Here is a 22,179-nt window from a genome sequence, read left to right on the forward strand (position 1 = left end):
AGACAAGGTGGGTGAGGGAGTATCTTCTATTGGAGTAACTTCTGTGGGAGAAAGAGACAGGCTTTCGCGCTACACAGAGCTCTGGGGGTCTTTCAAAGAGCACTGAGTGAAATTTCTGCTGGCACTGGCTCTGTGGAAAATGAAGCCACACTCAACTGGGTTTAGAATGGGGATTTGCTTCTGCTCCAATGGAAGTTAGGGGGAGTCATGCTATTGTCTTCAACAGCAGCATGGCCAGGTCCTTGAGGTAGAATGATGATTTGTATTGTGGTACCACCCAGAGGCCCTAATCAGGTGTACAGACAGACATATCGGCAGACAATCCCTGCCCAAAGAGCCTGGAATTTAAGAACTAATCAGCCCATTATCCAGTAACAGCAGCAAATATGGGCACTGACCCTCCACACACTTCAGCAGGTGTTTAATTTCAATCAAGTGACCAGTGCCATTGTTGTTCTAGGATTATTTGTGTGTGAAAAGGGACGTCCGTGCAGCTCAGGGGCCTCATTATGTACAGTTCATTGCTGGGTCTCTAGACAGCAAGCAGTGCAAACAGGGCCCACGTATTTTAGGGTGATCCCTGAGCTACTGACATGACTCTGTTTCCCTCTGTGAACAAAGAAGTGGCTGGGAGTCCATAGTAAAGCAAAATCCCAAGTGCAGTCAGGAACTGCAGTACCAGGCGCCTCTTGCAGCCCTTAGTTTGCCTAATCGTTCCATGCTGCAACTGATGATCTCAAACGTACTTGGGAAATGTGTATTTTAGCAAAAATGAGCTGCAAGTTAAAGGCCCAAATCCTACGAAAAGGGCTGCAGGTCCCAGCCAAAGACTGGCCATGCAAAGGGCCGAATCCACTTACCCCGTGTGCCACGTGGTGCTGCCAGGGGCAGAACTCTGCGTCTCCAGAGAGCCGGGACTGAGGATGAAGCCAGTGGCTCAGCAACAGTGCAAACCAATGGGCCAAACCCACCCAACAGGCAGGCTCTGGTGGTGGAGAATCTGCCTGGAGACTTTGCCCAGGCACTCTCCGATCCCCAGGGAAAGCCGGTGCAAAGCTCCTTCACTCAGAAGCAGGCCTCAGGATTTGGGCCAAACTGCTACTGCTTAGTAAGCATTTTTCAAGGCCACCATGCATGCAAGTCTTAAGCATGCGTTTTTCACACATTCAAATGACTGCTCCTAACAGCAAGCTCCTGCCAAGATTCCCTGCATCCCACTGGAGAATTCATTCTTTTCAGCATTGCTACTGTGTAACTCCTGCCCTCTTCAAGCAGGCAAAACACCCGCTAACTTCCCTGGGATTGCAGTCAGGGTGATGAGCATGTTCTAAGGACTCTGTGGAAAGATCTCCTTAGCAATAAGAAAGAGAACACAGGAGCTAAGCGTTCTTACCAGCTAGAAAAGAGACAGGGGCAGGCACCAGTTTTAAAATGGCCACCTTAGGGAGAGTAATTGCTTGGCTCTGCCAGATTTAAAGGGCCAGCCCCAGAAAGGCATGTGGGGGGGGGAGTTCCTATAAAAGAGAGCAGACTTGCACTGGGGCAAGTTAGGAAATCACCAAGAAAACTCCCCTGTGTTTTGATGTTGCTAGTTGAACAGGGGGCTAACCAACTCTGTAACCCACACTGACAAGCGCGGCCCCAGTAAAGACAAACTGCAAGGAAGGTTTGCGTTAAGTGGAAGAAGAGAGAGCTATAAATTTCAAGTCTGAACCAGCTGAATTAAAGCCACCTGGGCCATCAACAGAATGCTTTGTCATGGTATTAGTGCAGCTATGGTTGTGAGGGGAGATAATTACAGCTAGCAAGATTGCAGTTTATTTTATTATTTTTGGTGAGGCAACATATTCTAGGCCCATTAATGCTAAGGTGTCTAAATGCAAACCAGTAGCCGACTGCTAAGGACAAACCTTTATAAATAATTGAAAACTGGTCTGATGACTGAGACTTTGCTGCTAATGACATGAGCAGAACTCTCTTATTTTGGGATTGTTTAATGCAAGAAAGATACATTTAAGTCCTAAAATAGCTCCAGGTCCAACCTAGATTTTGAGAGACAAATTCATCTTCTCCTTGCTAATTAACTGGGAACAGGGTCTTTCTTACCTGCACATTATTTCATGTGTGAGAAGAACTCTGCACATTTCTGGATTCTTGTCTTGCCCTTCATACACGATAGCCTAGAAACAAAATACATTTTTAGCTTCACGCCAAACTGAGTTTGGAGAAAATAAAATGCATCACAATAACTGACTGCTTCACTATTGTGGCGGGTGGGGCGGCATGCTTAAACAGACTGCGTCACCCGAACCACTGCTTTCAAGATTTGTAGTTGACTAGAGTTAGTTTCCTTCCTCTCCCATTTCAACCAATACATTATGCACATCTTCAGCGCAGTGTGTAGGATGGGCTTTTTTAGTAGTCAAGACAACCACAATTTTCCTTTCAATTCAGAATAAAATATAGACCTAATAGCATTAAAACCCAGAAGGGCTTAGCATACTTGGGGCCTATTTTTTTGTTTTTAATCAAAAAAACAGCTCATGTATTTTTAATTCCAAAAGCAAGTCTGTTGTACCGCCTGTGCACTTTACTACTAGCTACCAGAAAAGTTAGGGTCTGATGGATTCTCCGCTCCCACCCACAGTGCTCGGGTGATTTACGGTGGTATAAACGAGATGAGAATCAGGCGCTCTGAATGCAAAGACCACTGGGAAGTGGGTGAGAATAAAACAAACAGGTATGGATACATGATCTTAGCTGAGTTAGGAGGAAAATCCTTATTATTTGCAAAAACGCTGGGAATACTATACATTCACATCAAAACAGAGTCTGCCCCTGGAATATACACACAAATGGCACTCGGTTAAAGGGTGAATTGTAAATGGACTGGCATTACATGCCAGGCTAAGTGAATAAAGCTGCTCCCAGCTGATTTAGAAAGTGTTCCTACCTGCTTAGCAGTGATAGGTATGCATAGAGCAGCAGCAGAGCTGCATTTGCTGCGGATAGCAAGAAAGGATGATCTATCGCTATTGTTTTGCCCTAGAAAACATTTAAACTAGGTCAGTCCCATACCACAATGTCACTCTGCCACGGTACAGCCCCACACATTGCCAGCAATGCCCCAGGCACCGGTCCCCTGGAAGGGGAGTCAACCAGAATGCACAGAGGTGCTGGGTTACATTTTCAAAAGCACTCACGTCCCTGCTAATAGGATTTAGGCTCCTAAGTCACTTAGGCGCTTTGGGAAATGTCACCAAGTCCCTTCCCCGGAGCCCAGAGAAGACATACCAGGGCAGCCGTGTCAGGCTGAATCTCGGTGGCACCGAGTGGGCAAGTAGCAGCACTAATTTCCAGTCGGCACTGCCCTCTGCCCTGGGAGAGGAAATGAGGAGCAGCCGGGACGGCCAATGGCAGTACAAAGCCACCTTGCCATAGGGGAGCAGGAGAACACAATGGACGGCCCAGCCCAGTTTAGAGCAGCCCAGGAGTCACGGGCTTGGAGTACAGTTCCTCAGGCATGGCAGTGCTGTCTAGTGGGTAGGGCACTACACTCGGAGCGAGGACATCTATGCCCTCCCCCATTTTGTCTGTCTCATCTATTTAGAATGCAAGCGCGTTGGGGCAGCGACTGTATGTGTCTGTACAGGGCCTAGCACATGAGGCCATGAAGTCTGCTGTGGCCTGTAAGCACTGCTGCAATTCCCATAAGGCAGTAAGATCCCAGGGCTTTGATGCTTTGAAGGTTCATGCCTTCCTCCTCCTCCTCAAGCCAGTAAACACCATCCCATGGAGGGGAGCATTAGAAGGAAATTTTGTGAGGTGAACAGCATGGAGGCCGTTCCCAGTAACCCTGCCAGAGGATTTAATACACCCTTAGGAAATGTTTTCCCATTATTTTTATTTATTATTTATTTGTATTTATTTTATTAATTATTTATTATTATTTTATTATTTATTTATTGCTCAGTAACCTTTACTTTTATTATTGCAGTATAATGTAAGATAACCAAGGGAACCTTTACATCCCTAGTTGATTCAGCTACTAAGGCCTGAGATATAATGCTTGGAGGGGGGCAAGGTTTGCTTAGCACAAAACGTGTTCCCATATATTTCTGATCCAGTAAAACTATATTTAAAGAAAATACAACTAAGCAAAATATGATGAAATCCCTAAAACCAGCAATAAAATAGTTATTGTAAATAAAAAAAGTCTCTTATGTTACAAGATAAAATTAAAATGGAAATATGGAAAAGAATAATAAGTAACAAATTAATATATGGTAAAAAAGAGATGATGATAGACTGGTTTGCATTCAAAAATATCTCCCACTGAAATCAATAAGTGTTTTTCCTATACAGAGTCATGAATCTTAGGTACCATGAGCTGATTTTTTAAACACGGTTTGCAGCAATAATACGTAATATTAACAGTGTGCATTAGAATATGATTTAGCAATACCACAGATAATATCAGGGATTGGTCAGTATTATCCTTGCACAGGATCCATGCTCATTTTCATTGCATGACTCCAATTTTTGTATGTGTCTCCCCAAAGCAACCACTAGTATGTTTCTGCTGTTAGGCTCAAACAAAAGAGATACGGTACTGGATTTCCCAGCACTCCACTGTGAGTCAGTCTAATGGGTGGGGCGTTTCATCCCGGGTCTCCAATCCCAGCTCACTCCAGTCAAGGCTGCTGCTGTTGCTGACATTCAGCACTGAGCACCTTAGTCTGGTCCCACGAGTCCGACTGCGGAGAGAGTTCAACACCCGCTGAAGTCAAGGCCCCACCCCACAGAAGTCACTCAGTACCCGACAGGATTGGGCCCTTAGTTTCAAATCAGCCTGCAGGACGGCAGCAGGTGGCTTGAAAGACACACTGAAAGAGCTGGATTGCCACGCGCAATGGAGCAAACCCAGAGATGGTGGAGATTAGTCAACTGGGCAGGTGGATTACCCCGCCAGTCAACAAAGGGGGCTTTTTAAAAAGTAATTCCAATGAACCAATTATCATGAAAACTTGTGGGGAGAGCCTGCGCCCGCTGGGCAACAGAAGAGCTCTACTTGTATTTTATGTGTCAAATGAGAATCTGGAGAGCAAAGAGAAACAAACAAATGAGCCAGACAATCTACTGAGCGGTTCCGTGCGGAATCTGACTGCTAACCTAGGGTAAAGAAAAACCTACCCCCCAATCAAGTCACTGACTGGAGAAACACCAGACCACTCCTGACACCCTTAGCTGGGCAAAATGCCAGCTGAAATCAGTGGTCGTGCCATTCCTTATCATGCAGAGTTCTCCACTACGTCCTGTGTAATAATCCTGGGCACAATGTGACCCCATGAGAATTTTGCCTGAATAAGGATTTGACCCACTATGCAGGATTTGACTCATTTTGTTTAAGCCTTGCTATTTTAAAATATGGTTCACCTAATATGAGCCAATCTTGTGCCCACTGAAGTCAGTGGGAGCAGGATTAGGTCTGCCAGAAACTACAAATGAGAACAAGTCAATTTAATTTCCTCTTTTCCTTTTCTCCCTCTCCCTTCTTTCTTCCTGCCGCTATGTTTACTTAACCTCCAGGTACCCACTTCAATAACCCAACTAAATAGCAATAATGAACACACAAGAGTCAACAATATGGTACCTAATCACCTTGTCTGTTGTGTTTATCGTCAGTGATCCTCTGCCTGGGTGCATGACGTTCTTTAGCCTTCCAGTACATTAGAGGTTCGTTTTTTGCTTTGTTTGCACTTGACTATTGTTACTGAAGCTATACATATAGGAACTTCCCAAAATAACATATACACATCTCTAGAGCTCAGTCTTCTCCTTGCTTGCAAGTATATGGGATTGATCAGAAAGTTCTTTTCCTAGCAGGCTGCCCCAAACTCACCCTCCCATACTATATTTCCCAATTTCTTTGTGCAAAAGTGTGTGAACACAACCATTCATTTACATGAAGCACACACTCAGCAGCCCGACAAAATAAAATCATCAGCTGATATATCTATTGGCTTTATCGCTGTTCTATTCATTCTCAAACTGTGCTGTTATAAAAAAATTATTTCTACAATTTGTTTTGGAGAGGAAACAGGAACTGCTAAAGTTTCAGATCTTTACAGCTGCCACAAGCACAGATTACTTTACAGGAAGAGGCTAAAATGGTGCTGCTGTGAAAAATTTCAGTGTTAAATTAAATAAAGGCATTCTTTCACCAAAACTATCTTCATTTTCCAACATATTTTAATATTAATTTGTGAAGTCTGAGCTTCGAATTGGGTCATCGTACCAGGATTCGGCAGAGCTCTGGCACAGTCGTAATCATGCCAAACAGCTATCGCATTAAACAAAGAGTTAAAGTGAAAGTTACGGTGTGCAAAGTTAGATCACAGGGGCAGGGGGTGGGGTAGGGTGGGGCGAGTGTAGGGCTAAAAATAAGTTTGCAAATACACACCAGAATCACATGGCAAAAGAAAGCCAAAGGAAATACACAATTATATATTTTGTTTTTCCTTTTTGTTTACTTTTACTGTAGTTTAAACTCAATTTATTTCCTACAGTGGGAAGAGACTTTAGAAGGGGTTCTTCTCGTGACTTTATGTTAAATGTTTGCCTTAAAATTCACCTTCCGTTTTGTAAAACCTTACGCCTGTAAGTAATCCTCATGCAAGAAGTCCACTGAGTAAGAGCTACTCATACAAAAGAGTTTGCAAGATTGGCCCCTAATACAATAGTGCCAGATACTGATTTCCAGTGAAATGAAACAGAATATGAAAAAGTATCAGCTGTAAAACATTTGTTTCCAGAATATGAAAATTACTAAACTGGGCACACTACAGTCATTCCTGGACTTCACTTTTTCAGTGACACCGAGTACATGAAAAAGGGAAATATCAAATTAAGGGTCTAATCCTCAACTAAATCAATGGGAGCTTTTGCCTGAGTAAAGACTGCCGGATCGAGCCATGAAATAACTGGTGTATAAACTGGGAAGATACAGAGCTAGATTCTGCCCTCTGCCACTCCAAGGTAATCCAGATTTATGCCAGTATAACTGAGGGCGAAATATGGCTCCCAGTGTCAATTTAGCAGTCAAGCAGTCCTGTGTTCAGAACTGGCTTAGAAAAAATCCCGAAGGAATGAGATCATGTTGAGTATATTATTTGGTTATGTCATAGCCTTGATTTACAAAAGAGAGAGAGAGAGAGAGGAGAGCACATGCACCGAAAGCCATGCACCGTTAAATGCGTCATTTATGTTTCACAAAACAAAATATCTCACTAATCAAAATAAAGGAGAACAAAAAACAAGCTTCTTAAAAATGGGACTAAAAGGATCTTTGCTGATAGATACAGAGATACATCTAAAACAATATGTATACACATGCATATACATATAGAAAGGATAAAATCCTGACCCCATTTAAATCAATGGCAGTTTTGCAATTGACTTCAGTGGGGCCAGGATGTCACCCAGAAAGAGTTATAGCTATATCACCTATATATAAAATGCTGTCAGCTATAACAGTGCAATACATTATTTTGACTTGGAATGATTGATGAACCATTAATGACCTAATCCTGCACTCCTTACCCAGGCAAAATTCCCAGTGATTCCAATAGGGATTTAGCCTGCATAAGTAATGCAGCATTGGGTATCAAAGAGAGTGGGTTTAATTCTTTCCATAAAGCTCTAAATAGAATTCACTAATATCTAATTATTTTGTCCAATCTCTCTACGTCTCTGATACGCCAGCCAGCTTAGTAACTTATTCATATGAATTAAATAAATTTCTCTCTCCTAATATGTTCATTTTTAATGCTTTTCAAACATTCACATAGAAACAGCTCTAGCGTAAATATCCCAGAACAAATGGCTGTATATTACACAGGAGGCAGCAGTTGGGCTGCCAGACTGGGAATGCACTAGGCCATCTGGCTTGAGCAGTCTCTCCAAAATCCTCAGCTTTGTTTTCACCCCCAGACTCCAAACAACACATTTTCCACTGTGATGAGTTTACATTTTCCCAAACACAGGTCCTGATCATGCATGCAAATTCCAAACTTCTTCATTCCTCTCTGTACAAGAAAATTAAAATCACCTGCGCTTTGGACATGTTACCAAAGGAACAAGAAAGCTGCTAAAATCTGGCACAATGTAAACTTTCCCTGTCAGTGGGCTTTGTTTTGTTTCATGTTTCTGCTGAATATCTGATATTCTACTGAGTCTTTTCTGAACTTATTGATACACTTTCTTTACACAAATATGTGGCTGCCAGTGAAGAAGCAGGCTAGGCACTGAATGGAGAGCTGATCAAATAGCTGCATGCACGGCAAGATGCGATAGGCCAATCAACAGAAAATGCACTTGCAACTAGAGTTTAAAGTACTGAAAAAACCCAAAACATAAACAAAATGGGTAAGGCTGAATGAAGGATTTTGACTCAGTAGGACTAGAGGCATCACACATGACTTGAAATACTAGGACTCCTTAGCCTTAGTTCTATTCATCAGATCTCTGTGTACATGAATGGATGAAAACAAGAGAAGGGGAGAGGTAACGTATTTGCTATTTATTTTCCTACATGTTTCCTAATAGTGAAATATTCAAACTTTATGAACACCCAACTGAAGGACTGGGGGCATTTACAGATCTAGATCCTCAGCCTTGTCTGAAAGCGCCAGTTTTATTGGAGTGGATACAGTTCACATACCGCAGACAAATTCAAAATGCATCATTGTTAGCAGCAGACCTACTGGTTTACTGAAAGCAAAAGCTATAAAGTTTGGGATCCTACAGGGCTCTGAAGGCAGTAGGAATGTGACACTGATGTCAAATGAAGTGCTGAGATAACACAAAAGAAATTTTAAGTAAGACAATATTAACATTTAATGCTTTTACCCTTAGAAAAATAATTTCCCCATATAATTAATCCATATAATTAATTATTTGTATCTAGTATTTACAATTTAGAAATGACTGATGCATTTTATAAACATCGCAGTCACCTCAAAGGGTTGAAATTAGCATATCATACCACCACTTCTTTGGTGAAACCACCAAAGGCCAAGCATTAGCCTGGGTATAGCATGATACGACACACTTTGAGCCCAATTCTACATTCCTTGCCTATATCAAACTGCCAAGGAAGCCACTCCAGTTTGAGATGTGCAAGACAGCAGGTTCCGATTTTGGTGTGTACATGCACAATGGGCCAGATCCACCTCACATTGCAGCCAATGTCAAAATTCTCAATGAATTCAGTGCTAGCAGGGTCCCGTCCTACGTCCCCTAGAATATCACAGATGACAGAGAATACATCCGCACCTCACGAACTGTGAATTACCAAGCCATGGGCATGATAGAGCTTTTGTCCGTTTGTGGGTTAGTTGAACATTCAGCCACTCAAGAAATACTAACATGGCCTGACCTGTTTAGACTCTGAACTCAGAGTATGTCTGCACTCCAGCTGGGAGCAAGCCCCCCAGCGCAGGTAGACAGTCTCCTGCTAGCAGGGCTTGCACTAAAACACACTAAAATTAGCAGTGTGGACATTGCATCTGCGGCAGAGACTTGGGCTAGTCAGCCGAGGTTAGACCCAGGGGACTGGGCGGGCTTGAGAAACCAAGCTGCTGCCTGAGCCACAGTGTCCACACAGCTATCTGGAGTGTGCTGGCTCAAGCCCTGCTAGCTTGAGCTTGTGTACCCGTGCTGGCCATCTCGCTCCCAGCTGGAGTGTAGACGTACCCATACGGGACCAGGACTCTCCGTTATTCTGTGGGTTTTACAGCACCTAGCCTAATGGGACCCTATTTCAGTAGGTGGTGTCTAAATGCTATTATAATACAAACTAACCATTCATGGAAAGCTTTTGCTAAAATTATGAGAAATGTGTTATATTGAGAGAGATCATGGTTTCGATTTCCTGAACGTAAAACTCCTTTGTAATTCACAGTTATATAAAATTTGCAATTTACAGCTGTGACATCAGGAATGTACATTAATCAGATCAATTATATAAAATCTGACAAAAATCTGAGGATATTTTACTATATATTCTGGGGACCTAACCCACTCATTTGCTTTTGTGGGATTTTTAAGTTGTCACGAGAAATCTCAGAGTAGCTGTAATTTCAGTCCAGGCATTCACAACTACTGAATGTCTGTCTATGTGTGTGTGTGTGTGTGTGTGTGGATGGATGCATCTAGGAGCACCAAGACGACTGTTGCCAGCTAAAACATGTATGCTCCTGCAACAGCCTCATTTTAAAGTAATCGTTTCATTATCCAATTTGTTCTGCACTTCCTATATTAGAATACTACACTTCTGAGTAGGCTGACAATATATATTTAACTTTTATTTTAAAATGGAGAAATTTCAGACAGAGTTTGTAATATTTAATTACAGTTTTATGTTTTGAAAGTTACTTGAGAATCCCCTATATAATTCACTGTGGCTAAAATATAAATGATATAGACATATTTGGGTAAATTTGTGTCATATGCTGTACTTTGCTGTCTAATGAGTATTTTATTGACTGCAATAAAAGCTACCAAACCTCTGAACAATTGCACTCTGAATAAAGAATAAACAAGCATATTTACTGTTGAGAAATAAATATTAGGACATGCCACAATTATGACATGATCATTCAGATGTTTTTGTTTAAAAAATGATAAATATGTCTAAATAAAGGACTTTCATGCAACTAATAGGAAAGCAAATGAGTTTTCCCCTACAAATACCTAGTAGGAAAGCCAATTAGTTTTCTCCTACAAATACCCTTTATTTCACTGTTTTCTTAGTCCGAATTCAGATAGTTATTTTAAATACTGTCTTCATCTGCTCTACTGTGCTTTCCCAAATAAAATAGATATTTTGCATTAGCTTTATACATGATGACTAATTAAAAGCAGACAGAGAATTTCCCTTAATTGTAAATGTGTTTTATATCTGCATTATTATGTTTTACAAATAAACTGTATCTCTTTTCTCTCTCTCTCTCCAAAAGACCCTCTGATGACTTGATAATAATGAGAGAGCAAGAGGTCAAACAGTGCCTAAGGATGGACTGCTCATATGCAAGATGCCTTTGTTAAAAAAATAATATTTTGAATCCGTTTCTCTACATAAATTAAAAGATCTGTTTTCAACTGAGCTGCATACAGAGGGAAAAATAGCTTTGCATTTCTGTAATGACATGAAAACTGTTTAAAGATTATATTTATTGATAATGCTTTTTGCATGGTCTACAATGCAATACATGGGATCCAAAACAACTACAAAAAATAGCTGAGGTATCAGAGGGGATTTTGTTACTTTAAACATGAACTAACCAATCTGTGCCTGAAAAATATGAGTGACACAGGAAATGCTTTCCAAGATGTGTTGTTAAAGGGTATGTTGTTGCTGTTTTAATTCATACAGTCTCTGGTCTATGTTTTAGAAGTGTATATTTAACACAGATCAGATACATGGTTGAATTGTATATTATAATTACTCCAAGTTTCCTCTTTTTTTTTTTTTTAAAGACAGTCTTCAATGGCAGGAAAAGATGTTTTGAGAGCATCAAAAACAGTTTTCTAAAACAAACTTAGCACATGGAACTTTACATTTTGGTGTCAAAAAAGAACCAAACTACAAGCCACAGGAAGAGTGTCTCAGCAGATGACAGCATTTTGAACATACAGGAAATGACATTTTTTCTTCTGTGTAAGACATTTAATATTTTAATTTGCTTTTGTAAATAATACACAAACAGAATTTTTTTCTATAGAATTAGAATTGGAAAAAGTCCAGTAACTGATTAAAAAGATGTAAATTCCAGGGGAGGGGAGGGGCTGTTTAAATGTATTTAAATGGAAATTTATAATAACATATAAATGCTCTTTAAAATTAGCAGGATAGAATACTAGAATCTTCAGAATGCTAATTATTTTGGAAAAATATCTGATTTTTTCCAAAAAAATATTACACAAAAATACTGGTTTTATATATATATATATACACACACATAAATACAATTGTGTGTTTTTGTGTGTATATATACAGTTAATTCCTGTTTTGGAAACTAAATGCCATGTTTAAAATTAGTTTCAATCATTTTTTTTCCCAAGCTGGCTGTACTATAACTAAAAACTACAGTTATCTTTGACTGTAAAATGGATAAAATAATTACTTGTCCTGCATGCATATTTTCAGTGGCTGTTTACACAATGAAAATCACTCATGATTGAACCACTGTTCCTTTAAAACAACTAACAAAGTAACTGCAAATAAACAAAGGATAAATATTTGCTACGGTGCCTGGCTGGTGTTTTGTGGTTATATGTTTGTTTGCTTATTTCTTTTCATTCGCATAATTAAAGCAAAAATCCTGGGATCGAAAAGCCTTCAGGGAACGTGGGGCTATACGTCTTTATTTGTAAAGCTACGGGAAAAAACGTCCGATTTTGTTTTTTTAAATCCTGTCTCTGTTCATAAATGTTTCTTTCCAGCCAGAACTGAATCTGGACGTACACTGGCCCTTGGATATTAGGAAGCTCAAAGCAGGGCTGTTTCTGCACCTTTAAACCCGCAGTTTAGGTGCACCGACTCGACCCTACCAATCCCACACCCAGGGTCTGGGGCGCTTTTCGGAATCGGGCGTCCCACTCCCAGCCGCCCTGTTCGCATCCCCTGCCAGGGCTCCGCGCTTCCTGCGCTCGGCGCCGCGGGTTGACTGCTTTGATCGCATTGTCTGTGACCGCCCAGCCCCTGGCGGGCTCGGGGCCGCCGCGGGGGGCTGGTTTGGGGGCGCTACCGTCGGGCTGCGAGGGCGCCCGGCGCGGGGGACGGGGCTGGGGGCCCCAGAACCCTCCCTGCGGGGGCTGGTGCCCAAGGCTGCGAGCTGCGCTCCGGCCACGGCGGGTCTCTCGCCCTCGGGCGGCAGCGGCTGCCCCGGCCCGAGCCCTGCAGAACGAGCCGGGCCGGGCTCACACCCCGAAAGGGGAACGCGACACGCGGCGCTGGAGCCTCCAGCCCCCGGCCCCGCTCGGCGCCCGCCAGCCCAGCTCGGCCCCCCTCGCCGGGCCAGCACCACGGGGGGGCGCGACCTCGCCCCCAGCCCCGGGATCCATCGCGGGCGGACAGTGGCGGGGGAAGAGCCGGAGCCAGGGCCCATCACTTACTTGTTTGGTCATGGAGTCGATCAGGCGGACGTAGAAATCCTGCTCGGTTCTGATCCCTTAACACAAAACAAAGCGGGGTGGGGGGTGAAGATCAGCGAGTTGCTGGAGGTCGGTGAATTTCCCGGCGCACCCGGGGGGCTTTGGGGAGCGGAGCGGATCGGGCCCGGCCTGGCCTGGCCGCGAGGGGGACGGAGCCCGAGGCGACCCCCTTCCACTCACTCCAAAGCGCCCCACGCAAAACAGAGGGGGCCGGAGACATCCACCCGCCAGGAGAACGCGCTTCCCCTTCCCGCGTGGGATGTCCGTGGGAAAGGGAGACGGTGCTAAAATCCCCCCCCCCCACGAAAAGCTTCAGACGGGGGGGGCTTCAGTCACTTTGGGGGGGGCAGGGAAACGCGTTACACGCGAAAACAGGTCGCCGCCGCCGGGCGCCACTTGGGAGGAAGGCAGCGTGGGTCTGAACCCGCCAGCCACGCGCGTGGAAAGCCGGGGAGCAGGGGGAGGTTATGTCGTGTCGCTTTGCAGTCGGTGGGTCCGTCTGTTCCCGCAGGGCCCGCTCCAAGGCGCCCAGGCGGGCCGGGCCCGGGATTAGCAGGGAGCGGGGCAGGGGACGCGCTGGCCGGGCCGGCGGGCGGGCGGGCGGCTCACCGTTGCTGTAGAGGAGCTGCAGCCGGTAATGGATCCCGTTATTGGTCTTTTCGCTGTTGGCTTCCTGCGTTGGAGGGAGACACACAGAGCCGGGGTTAACCCTCCCCGATCGCCCGCGCCGCTTGCACACTCCGGCGCGCCTGGCTCGGGGGTTATCCCCCCATTTCCCTCCGCCCCCCAGCCCGGCAGCTCGGCGGAGCCCGACTGCAACCCGGGAGCGCGGCGTGGGGGGCCAGACCGCCGAACTGGCACCTTCCCCGGGCCAGGGCGCTTCGGGGCGAGCCGGGGGCTGGCAGCTGTCAAAGTCCCCAAAGGGGGGATGGAGCGGGCAGGGGAGCGATTCTGCCACTATCCCGGAGCGGAGAACGGGGCCGAGCACAGGGCGCTATTCGGGGGACAGAGGGATCGGGGCCCCTAAGGGGGAGTGGGGCGCTGCCGAGGAAACCGCTGCCCAGAGCCTCGGCGGGGCCTCACCCACCCCCACGGGGTGCTGGAAAACAGAGCCCCCGGGGCGCACCGGCGGTGCAGCGAGGGGGAGCGGGGGCCAGGGCCGGGCAGGAGCCAGAGGGGGCAGCCACGCCTCGTGGGCACTTACTTTCTCCTTCTCCACGAAGCCCACGAAGGCGGTGCGCTCGATCTCCACGGGCTGCCCCTGCCTGTCGTACAGAGCCAGGACGAAGTGGAAGAAGTTGGATTTCCTCAGGTTGGAGGGGGGCTGCTTCTCGAAGTGAGCCCGGGCCAGCCCCACTCCGCTGCGGCCAAAAACACCGGGTTACAGAGACCGAGGACAGAGCCCCATTCAGCACCTCTATCCCCTCCCAGCACCAGCCAGGGGGACCCCAAAGCAGCTCCCCGGAGGTCTGCGCCCTTCCCCAGCCCAGAGCAGCAGCGGGCTGCTGGGGGGGCCATGAAAGCTATGGGGGGGAGCTGGGCTCTCAGAACAAGCGTGCACTGCAGGTGAAGCCCTCCCGCCCCTATTTCTGTTCTTGGGGCGCAGCACCCCAGCTTGGCAGCAGGATCTGTGGGTGGGAAGGTCCCTACTTGTCAAAAGTAACGGAGCCTGGAGCCAGGTTGTGCTGCCCCTGACCCATCGCTGGTCGTTCTGGGTGCAAATGACAAGCCCAAATTGCGAACGAGAAGCCAGTCGGCAAAGTAGCCTAGGGAAACAACGTTCATCGCTGCCTGATTTCGAGATGGAGATGGGGGTGTGAGTCCCCCCAAAACCCAGGCATCCAAGGAGAGAAATGTATCCATCCAATTTACAAAATCTCATCCCGCCCTCGAGATGCATAATAATCTCCCCCCATCTACATGAAGCTAACGGCCGTGCAGATCAGAACAGAAATCTGTAACGTTTTATTGCAAAGTGGGCTTGTTTTGCCATTTCCCAAACTCTAGTCAGAGCTGTCAGTAAATCGACCATGTGCCTTCTCCTTCAGCTTGAGCAATAAGCGCTCCCCACCCCCCGGCTTTTGATTCATGGTAAACATCCCAAAGCTGCCTGAGCAGAAAACTTTAAAGATTCCAGCATTTGGGTTTTCCCTGCAGAACTTTCTCTTCCTTAGAGAGCTCCAAAGGGAGGGGGGTGGGAGATGCTGTGAAATATACCAGAAGATGTCAACATTAAACTTGTTAGCTGATGCTGCCTCGCTGGTTCAAGCTCCATATTCTGGATCACTCTGTGTGGCGGTGGTCGGAGAGTGAATGATAAGAATTAAAGATATCGTGGATGCAGCTTTGCAAAAGACACTGCTCCTTGCAAAAAAAAATGCGGGGGGGGGGGAGTTTCTAGAGGGATGTTTGGAATTAAATATATCCTGGACGAAGCTTTGCTCAACTCACTGGTTGTTGTTTTTTTAAAGGTGATCCTCGTGGGGATAAGGAGAAGACATATTTTGAATACATCTTTGCAAAACTCACCGCTTCTTGAAGGGGAGGGTGCTATTGAGGGGCTAACAAATAAATATACACTGACTACAGCCTCGCAAAACCCAGTGCTTCTTTCAAAAAAGTGATACTGGCCGGATAATACCGTCCTACAGAATCTGTATATTGTGCACACGTGTAAGTATAAGCAATAGGCAAGTAATATACAGTAAGTATATTTTTTATACAGCTCTGGAAAACTCACAGCTTCTTGCCAACCAAGTGATTCTGGGAGGACAATAGGGATAAATATTTACTGGATACATCCATGGAAAATTCACCGCTTCTTGCAAAAAAAAAGTGATTCTGGGAAGACCGTAGGAATAAGTCTCCCCTGAATACATCTATGTAAAACTCACCGCTTCTTGCCAAAAAAAAAAGTGATTCTGGGAAGACCGGAGGAATAAATCTCTCCTGGTTACATCTACGTAAAACTCACCGCCTCTTGCACAACCCCGAAGTGCATCTGTGTGTTGTGCTGGCTTTGAAACGCGCTGCCTGGGCTCTCAGGACCAGCATGGAGAGGGGAAGTGAAAGGAATTGATGCTGCGCGGCGCGAGCCCACCTACCTCTGCGCGGCCGTGTTTGCATCCAGGACGCCGGCTCCCTGCATCCAGGTCCTGACCGCGTTCATCCCCGCACCCAGGGGCTCTTCCTTCATGCTGCTGCCACTCCGCTGAATGCTTTCCTGGATCCCAAACATGAATGACAAGCCCCCGCCCGCCTCAGCGCAGCAGGGAACCGCGGCGAGGAGCTGGCCGGGCAGACGCGGGTGGCTGGAGTTGCTGCGCTCGGCGGCGGCTGGCGGGACTCAAAGCCAACACATCCGACTGGGAGCGCCCACGGCCAGCAGCCCCCGGGGCGGGCGGGCTGGGGGCTCGGGGCCAGCGCTCGCCGGGGCCGGAGAAAGTCGCTCTTTGCAGGGCGCCGCGGGGCTGGCAGGAGACGCAAGGCGCGGGGTGGCCGGTTAAGGAACAATAGGCTGAAGCGAAGCTGCCGCAGGCTCGGCTACAGCAAGTGTCATTTTCCAGTGACAAGGGAGACAAGTTTTCTCTGCCCCCCCTCCCCGCTTCCTCTCTCTCTTCTGCGCTTTCCTCCTGCTCCCTCCTCTCGCGGCGCAGCGCAGCTCAGCGCAGCGCAGGGAGCGGGCGGCTGGAGCCAGGCGCAGGCGGGGAAAGAGAGCGGGGCAGCAGCCCGGGTGGATGGAGATCCTCTCGCCTCCCCCCCTCCCGCCCGCCCTCCCTCCCGGCCGGCCCTGCTGGAACAGGAGTGATTTGCGGGCGCTCCCTGTGGAATCCGCTTTGACTATCCGCGCAGCTACCCGGGAGCGCACGAGCCCCAGCGGGCAGGGGGCGGGGCCCCGCCGCCCGGACACGCCCACTCATTTGCATCTTGTCACCGCCGCCCCCTCCCCTCCCGCCCGCGCGACGCGCCGGCTAGTGGCCGGCGCCGCTGGGAGACGCCCCCCTCATTAGCATCTCCCCGCCTCCCCGGAGCAGGGCGGGGCGGGGTGAGGAAAGTTGCAAGGAGCCGGCGGGCGCTCGGTAGCGGGGAGGCTGTTATCAGTGCAAACACCATCAGCGCCTTGTGCATCAGCCACCCAACAGCTTCGTTAGCTGGGGCCCGGGGCACGGCTCTGCAAGGGCGCGCGCACACACACACACACACACACCTCTGCACATGTACACACACACACCGCTCTGCAAGGGCGCGCACACACACACACCTCTGCACATGTACACACACACACACACCGCTACAAGTGCGCACACACACCTCTGCAAGTGCACACACACACCCCGCTCTGCAAGTGCACACACACACACACACACACACACACACACCTCTGCACGTGTACACATACACACACACCCCGCTCTGCAAGGGCGCGCGCGCACACACACCTCTGCACATGTACACACACACACCCCGCTCTGCAAGGGCGCGCGCACACACACACACCGCTACAAGTGCGCACACACACACACACCTCTGCACATGTACACACACACCGCTCTGCAAGGGCGCGCACACACACACACCCCACTCTGCAAGTGTGAGTGCACACACACACACCACTACAAGCGCGCGCACACACACACACTGCTCTGCAAGTGCGCACACACACCCTGGCATGGCCCCTGATGTTATCCTTGTTTCTTAACTCCCCCCGGCAATTAGCCAAGGGGTGATTAGCTACAGGGAGTTAATAAACGCACTCTCTCCAACCTCCCCCACCGCCACCGCCACCGCCAACAACAAAAAGCCCCTCCACGTGTAAAGCCAAAACACAGAGCCTCTCTGCTCTAGGTCTTCGATTTCATCTCCATGAATAGTTGGCCGGAAAATGCCCTTAGCTCGCGGTGTTTCATCGGCACAACCGACCCCTCCCCGCCCAAATATACTCGGCCAATGCAGCTGATTCTTTCCCCAAACTCGGGCTGCCGAGGTTAGGTTCAGCCTCCGGAGCAGCCTGTTGCCTGTAGGGCTCAACAGCCGGAGGGCAAAACGATCTTTCAAGGAGACACTGACTCCCCCCCGCCCCCCAATAAAACACGCTCCCCAAATGGGCCCATTCACAAACCGGCCCCTCAGCTGTAGCTCGCACTCATTGATCGGATCTATTTCCCGTCTATAGCAGCAGAGCGTCATTAGCCAGAGGGACCTAAACTCCCCCCCCCCCCAACCGGACATTCCCTGCCTCGGGCAAAGCAAAACTCCGGGGGCGAATAGCATCGATAACCCCGGCGTGTCACTGGTGAAACGTGTTTCACAGGCACCCTCCGCCCCGCGCCACACGCCGTCTACACGCGAAGTGGAACAGACCCGGTATGAATGGGGTGAGTTTTCTCCCGCAGTCAGTAACCCGGGCTGCCTTGAGCTAACAAATATTCAACAGAGTCAACTTCCCTCCATCTCCGCGGGGCGGGGCGGGGGGGTCTCTAAAGGTGCCGGGATGCTCCTGCCAGGCGGGGGCTGTTCCGACTCTTGTCCCGTGTGCAGCAGGAACAGGGGGGTGTTGGCCCTTAACACGTCCCGAGGACCAGGGCCATCCTCGGGCATACGCGGCTGTCAGAGCACCCAGCAATTTGGGGCACCCCCCCCCCGGGCTGCAGCATGGGCTCCTCTCGGGCCCTCCGCACGCTGAGCCGGGGGGCTTCTCCCCGACCCCCTGGGCCCTGCCCCTCCTCTCCACCCGCTCATTCCGCAGCCGGGGGCCAGGGGCGAAAGTTTGCATGTGAGTCAGCAGGGGGGCCGGGCCAGGCGGGGGGGGGGCACCAGGCAAGGCTGGGGACACAGCGGGGGGGTACCCGGAGGCTGGGAAGAGAGGGGGAGCCGTGCTCTGGGGTGGGCACGGGATTCAGGGAGTGCGGGGGTGGAGGATGAACCGGGCTGGGGGAAGCCGGGCCAGGCGGGGGGGGGGCACCAGGCAAGGCTGGGGACACAGCGGGGGGGTACCCGGAGGCTGGGAATGGGGGGGAGCCGTGCTCTGGGGTGGGCACGGGATTCAGGGAGCGGGGGGGGGTGGAGGATGAACCGGGCTGGGGGAAGCCGGGCCAGGCGGGGGAGGGGGGTGGGGGGGATGCTGGCAAGGCTGGGGACACAGCGGGGGGGTACCCGGAGGCTGGGAATGGGGGGGAGACCGAGCTGGGGCGGGGGTAGAGCTGGGCACGGGGCTTGTGGGGGGCGGAGGAGGAACCGGGCTGGGGATGGCTGGGGGGAGCCAGGCTGGGAAGGGGAAAGAGCCGGGGGTGGGGGTCTTTGTCTGGCTCAGTGAGCGAGCAGCGAACACACGGGGGCCTCCCGGGGAGCCCCAGCCCCACACTGTATCGGCCCCTCTCCCCTCTTCTGCCCACAGCCCTGCCCGGCAGCTCCCTGCCATCTCCCTCCGCCTCCCTCTTCTCCGAGGTTCCAGGCCAGAGCCCGGGGGTCCCCTGTTCCTCCCCTCCCCCCCCACCCCCCCCCCCCCAGCAGGCAGGCAGGCAGGCAGGGCTCCGCCGCAGCGCGCTGGGGGCAGGGACGGGCGCGCACACAGCCAGGCTGCGGAGCAGGGAAAGTTAAAGGAAAATAAAAGGCGCCGTTTGCTTTTCCTGCCCATTCACAATCTTCCAGTGTCACCGGGAGGAACCTGACCCTAAACCAATGGGAGCAGGGGGACGTGCCTGGAGCAGAAAAGCAGCAACGGGGGCTGCAGGATGCAAGGGAGGGAGCGGGCTCGTAGCCGGGGAGGGAGATGGACTCGCCCTTGACAAGGCTGGAGAAGCTGAAAACTTTTATTGAGGGGAAAGGGACACGGGTTTTGTCCTGTGGATTCAAGCATCTCCCGGGCTGTCTCTTAAGCCGGCCGCATTTTGAAGGCGGGAGGGTTCCAAACCGTGCAGAGCTGAGTGGGATTTGAAAGGTCCCTGCAGCCCCTTCTTCCTCACCCACGGGAAAGACCTTTAAAAATGGCCTTAGGTCACCCAAACCCAGAGCCACTGTTCAAATGAGCCTTGGCTGGCTGTGGCTCCAGCCCCACTGGTGAAACTGCCTGCTGAGTGATACCCAGTACAACCCACCTCCTCGCCTTCGGGCATCGGCCCCGTATGGGTCGGATCTGGCCCATAGCGCTGCTGCACGAGCTAAAGCAGAAAGTGCACTGTTTGCAGTTCTGTCACACGCACGCACACTTACAGCCCAGCTCATGGGTTGTGTGATTTGCTCCAGGGGAAATTCCCCTCCCTACCCTGTCATCTTGCTGCAAAATCCTAACCCCACCCCCCCACTCTGCTCCACTCCTCCCCTCCTATTTGGTTATTTGTTGGGGGCCAGAGGGTGTTGTCCTGTCCTGACCGACTCGATTGGGAACCATAAACATAGTTGGCGAGACAAAGAGAACCAGAGAAACCCCAGCGAGCCTGGCTGTTTATTCCGCAGCAAGGTTACCTCTAATTTCTAAAGCAGTGTCACATAGCACAGGCCTTGTTTGGGATCACACAGACAGCACTCCAGGGAGCCACGGCCTGTTCCGCTTCCCCCCGCCCCCCTTAGCCCTTCGGCTTGGGAAAGGTGCTGCTGGAGAAGAGAGGGGGTGTTGTGGAAGGGGGAACCTGCAGTCTTCACTCCATTTCAATCGTTTCCAACAGGAAAGGTGCCTGATTCCAGATCTTCGTAGAGTCAATAGGTTGAAGCTGCATGTGTCTGATTCTCTAGCTCACCTGCAGCTCAATAAACACATTCATTAAAAGCCTGCTCCAAAGCCCACTGACATCATTTGAAAGACTCCTATCGGCTTAAATGGTCGTTGGATCAGGTCCATATAGTCAAAAATACAACAGCCCCAAACAATAGAGACTCATGTATAATGTGTGTCTATAGCTTCACACACTCATCCCCGTGTATCAATGTGTGTGTGATATGTCTAGGATTGAATATTGTATGTGGGTAGACCCTGTGTGTATGCACAATATGTCTCAGATAGTCAACAAAGGTTCCCAAATAGTTATTGCCAGTGGGAGTTTTGCCTGCCCCTTGGGCTTAGATGTGTATAAGCACTTACTTATTCATATTTAATATCTATGCCCGATCTACTCGCATATGAATATATATGATTTCACATACCCTGGAGTGATATTTGAATCTTCACATCAGGACACCATGTCATGCATGAGGCATCCCCTAGGGGTATAGGAAAAGAGTGAGTATCCGCAGTCACCGGTGAGTATATATGGCATGTTTATTGTATAGGAGAGGGTAAGTCCCTGCGCTGCTCCTGCGTGACTTGTATCATATCCAGACTAAATGTCTCCACGGTGAGAGAGACTCTTTGCAATTAAAAGCAATTTGCACCTGCAGCAATTGTTCCTTTCCCAGGGCAGGGACCTGCCAGAAGGAGGAATAATCACCACATCAGTGCTTTTGAATCAACGCACTGAGCTTGTTGGCTGATTTTGCCCTTCAGATCTGTCCAGGGAACAAGGGGCTGCTTCCTCTCCTGCTCTGGGGCAGAACACACCAGCAGCGTCTGGGCACTTCACTGAGCCATTCACTACTATAGTGAAAATCACAAGTTCTCTGCTGACTTCTCGGTGGCTCTCTCTCACACGCACTGCCTTTAGCTGCTAACCTGCTGCAATTCACTGGCCCCATCTATGCTTAACCAAGAGATGACATTCCAGGGGCCCAGCTGAGTAGGGGCTGGGAGGCCACGCTTCAGGATCTGTACGTTGTCAAAGGTTGTAAGCAACTAATTGTTACAAGAATGAAGGAGTTAAAGGTTTGCTCGACCCCCACAGAGGGAGTGTGAAAGGAAATGTAGACCTGAAACACAAGAGGGGGTGAGAAAGTCAGGATTTTACAGAAAGGGGCAGACAGCGGGGGATTTGAGTTCTGCACTCCCTGAGGCCTGCTGTCGCCAAACACAACTTCTTACGATTTGTATCTTAA

At 49.2% G+C, this 22,179-nt stretch overlaps 1 protein-coding gene across 7 annotated transcripts in view; it reads right to left on the reverse strand.

Moving 5' to 3' along the window:
- EBF1 (EBF transcription factor 1) overlaps positions 1-16,904 on the reverse strand; it is a 317,339-nt gene extending 300,435 nt beyond the window's left edge. For 4 of the 7 annotated variants that reach the window (XM_045028556.1, XM_045028555.1, XM_045028554.1 and 1 more), the window contains exons 1-5: positions 16,323-16,902; positions 14,423-14,579; positions 13,828-13,891; positions 13,180-13,235; positions 2,107-2,180 (exon numbers count right to left, since the gene is read on the reverse strand). In XM_045028556.1, the coding sequence (XP_044884491.1) occupies positions 2,107-2,180; positions 13,180-13,235; positions 13,828-13,891; positions 14,423-14,579; positions 16,323-16,456 (485 nt within the window). In that variant the 5' untranslated portion in view covers positions 16,457-16,902. Of the gene's footprint in view, positions 1-2,106; positions 2,181-13,179; positions 13,236-13,827; positions 13,892-14,422; positions 14,580-16,322 lie in introns of all 7 variants that reach the window. The other 3 variants (XM_045028552.1, XM_045028550.1, XM_045028549.1) reach the window with 1 other exon arrangement.
- Between the last annotated feature and the right edge of the window lie 5,275 nt (positions 16,905-22,179).

Source organism: Mauremys mutica, chromosome 8 (assembly GCF_020497125.1).
Source record: "Mauremys mutica isolate MM-2020 ecotype Southern chromosome 8, ASM2049712v1, whole genome shotgun sequence".
NCBI lineage: Eukaryota > Metazoa > Chordata > Testudines > Geoemydidae > Mauremys > Mauremys mutica.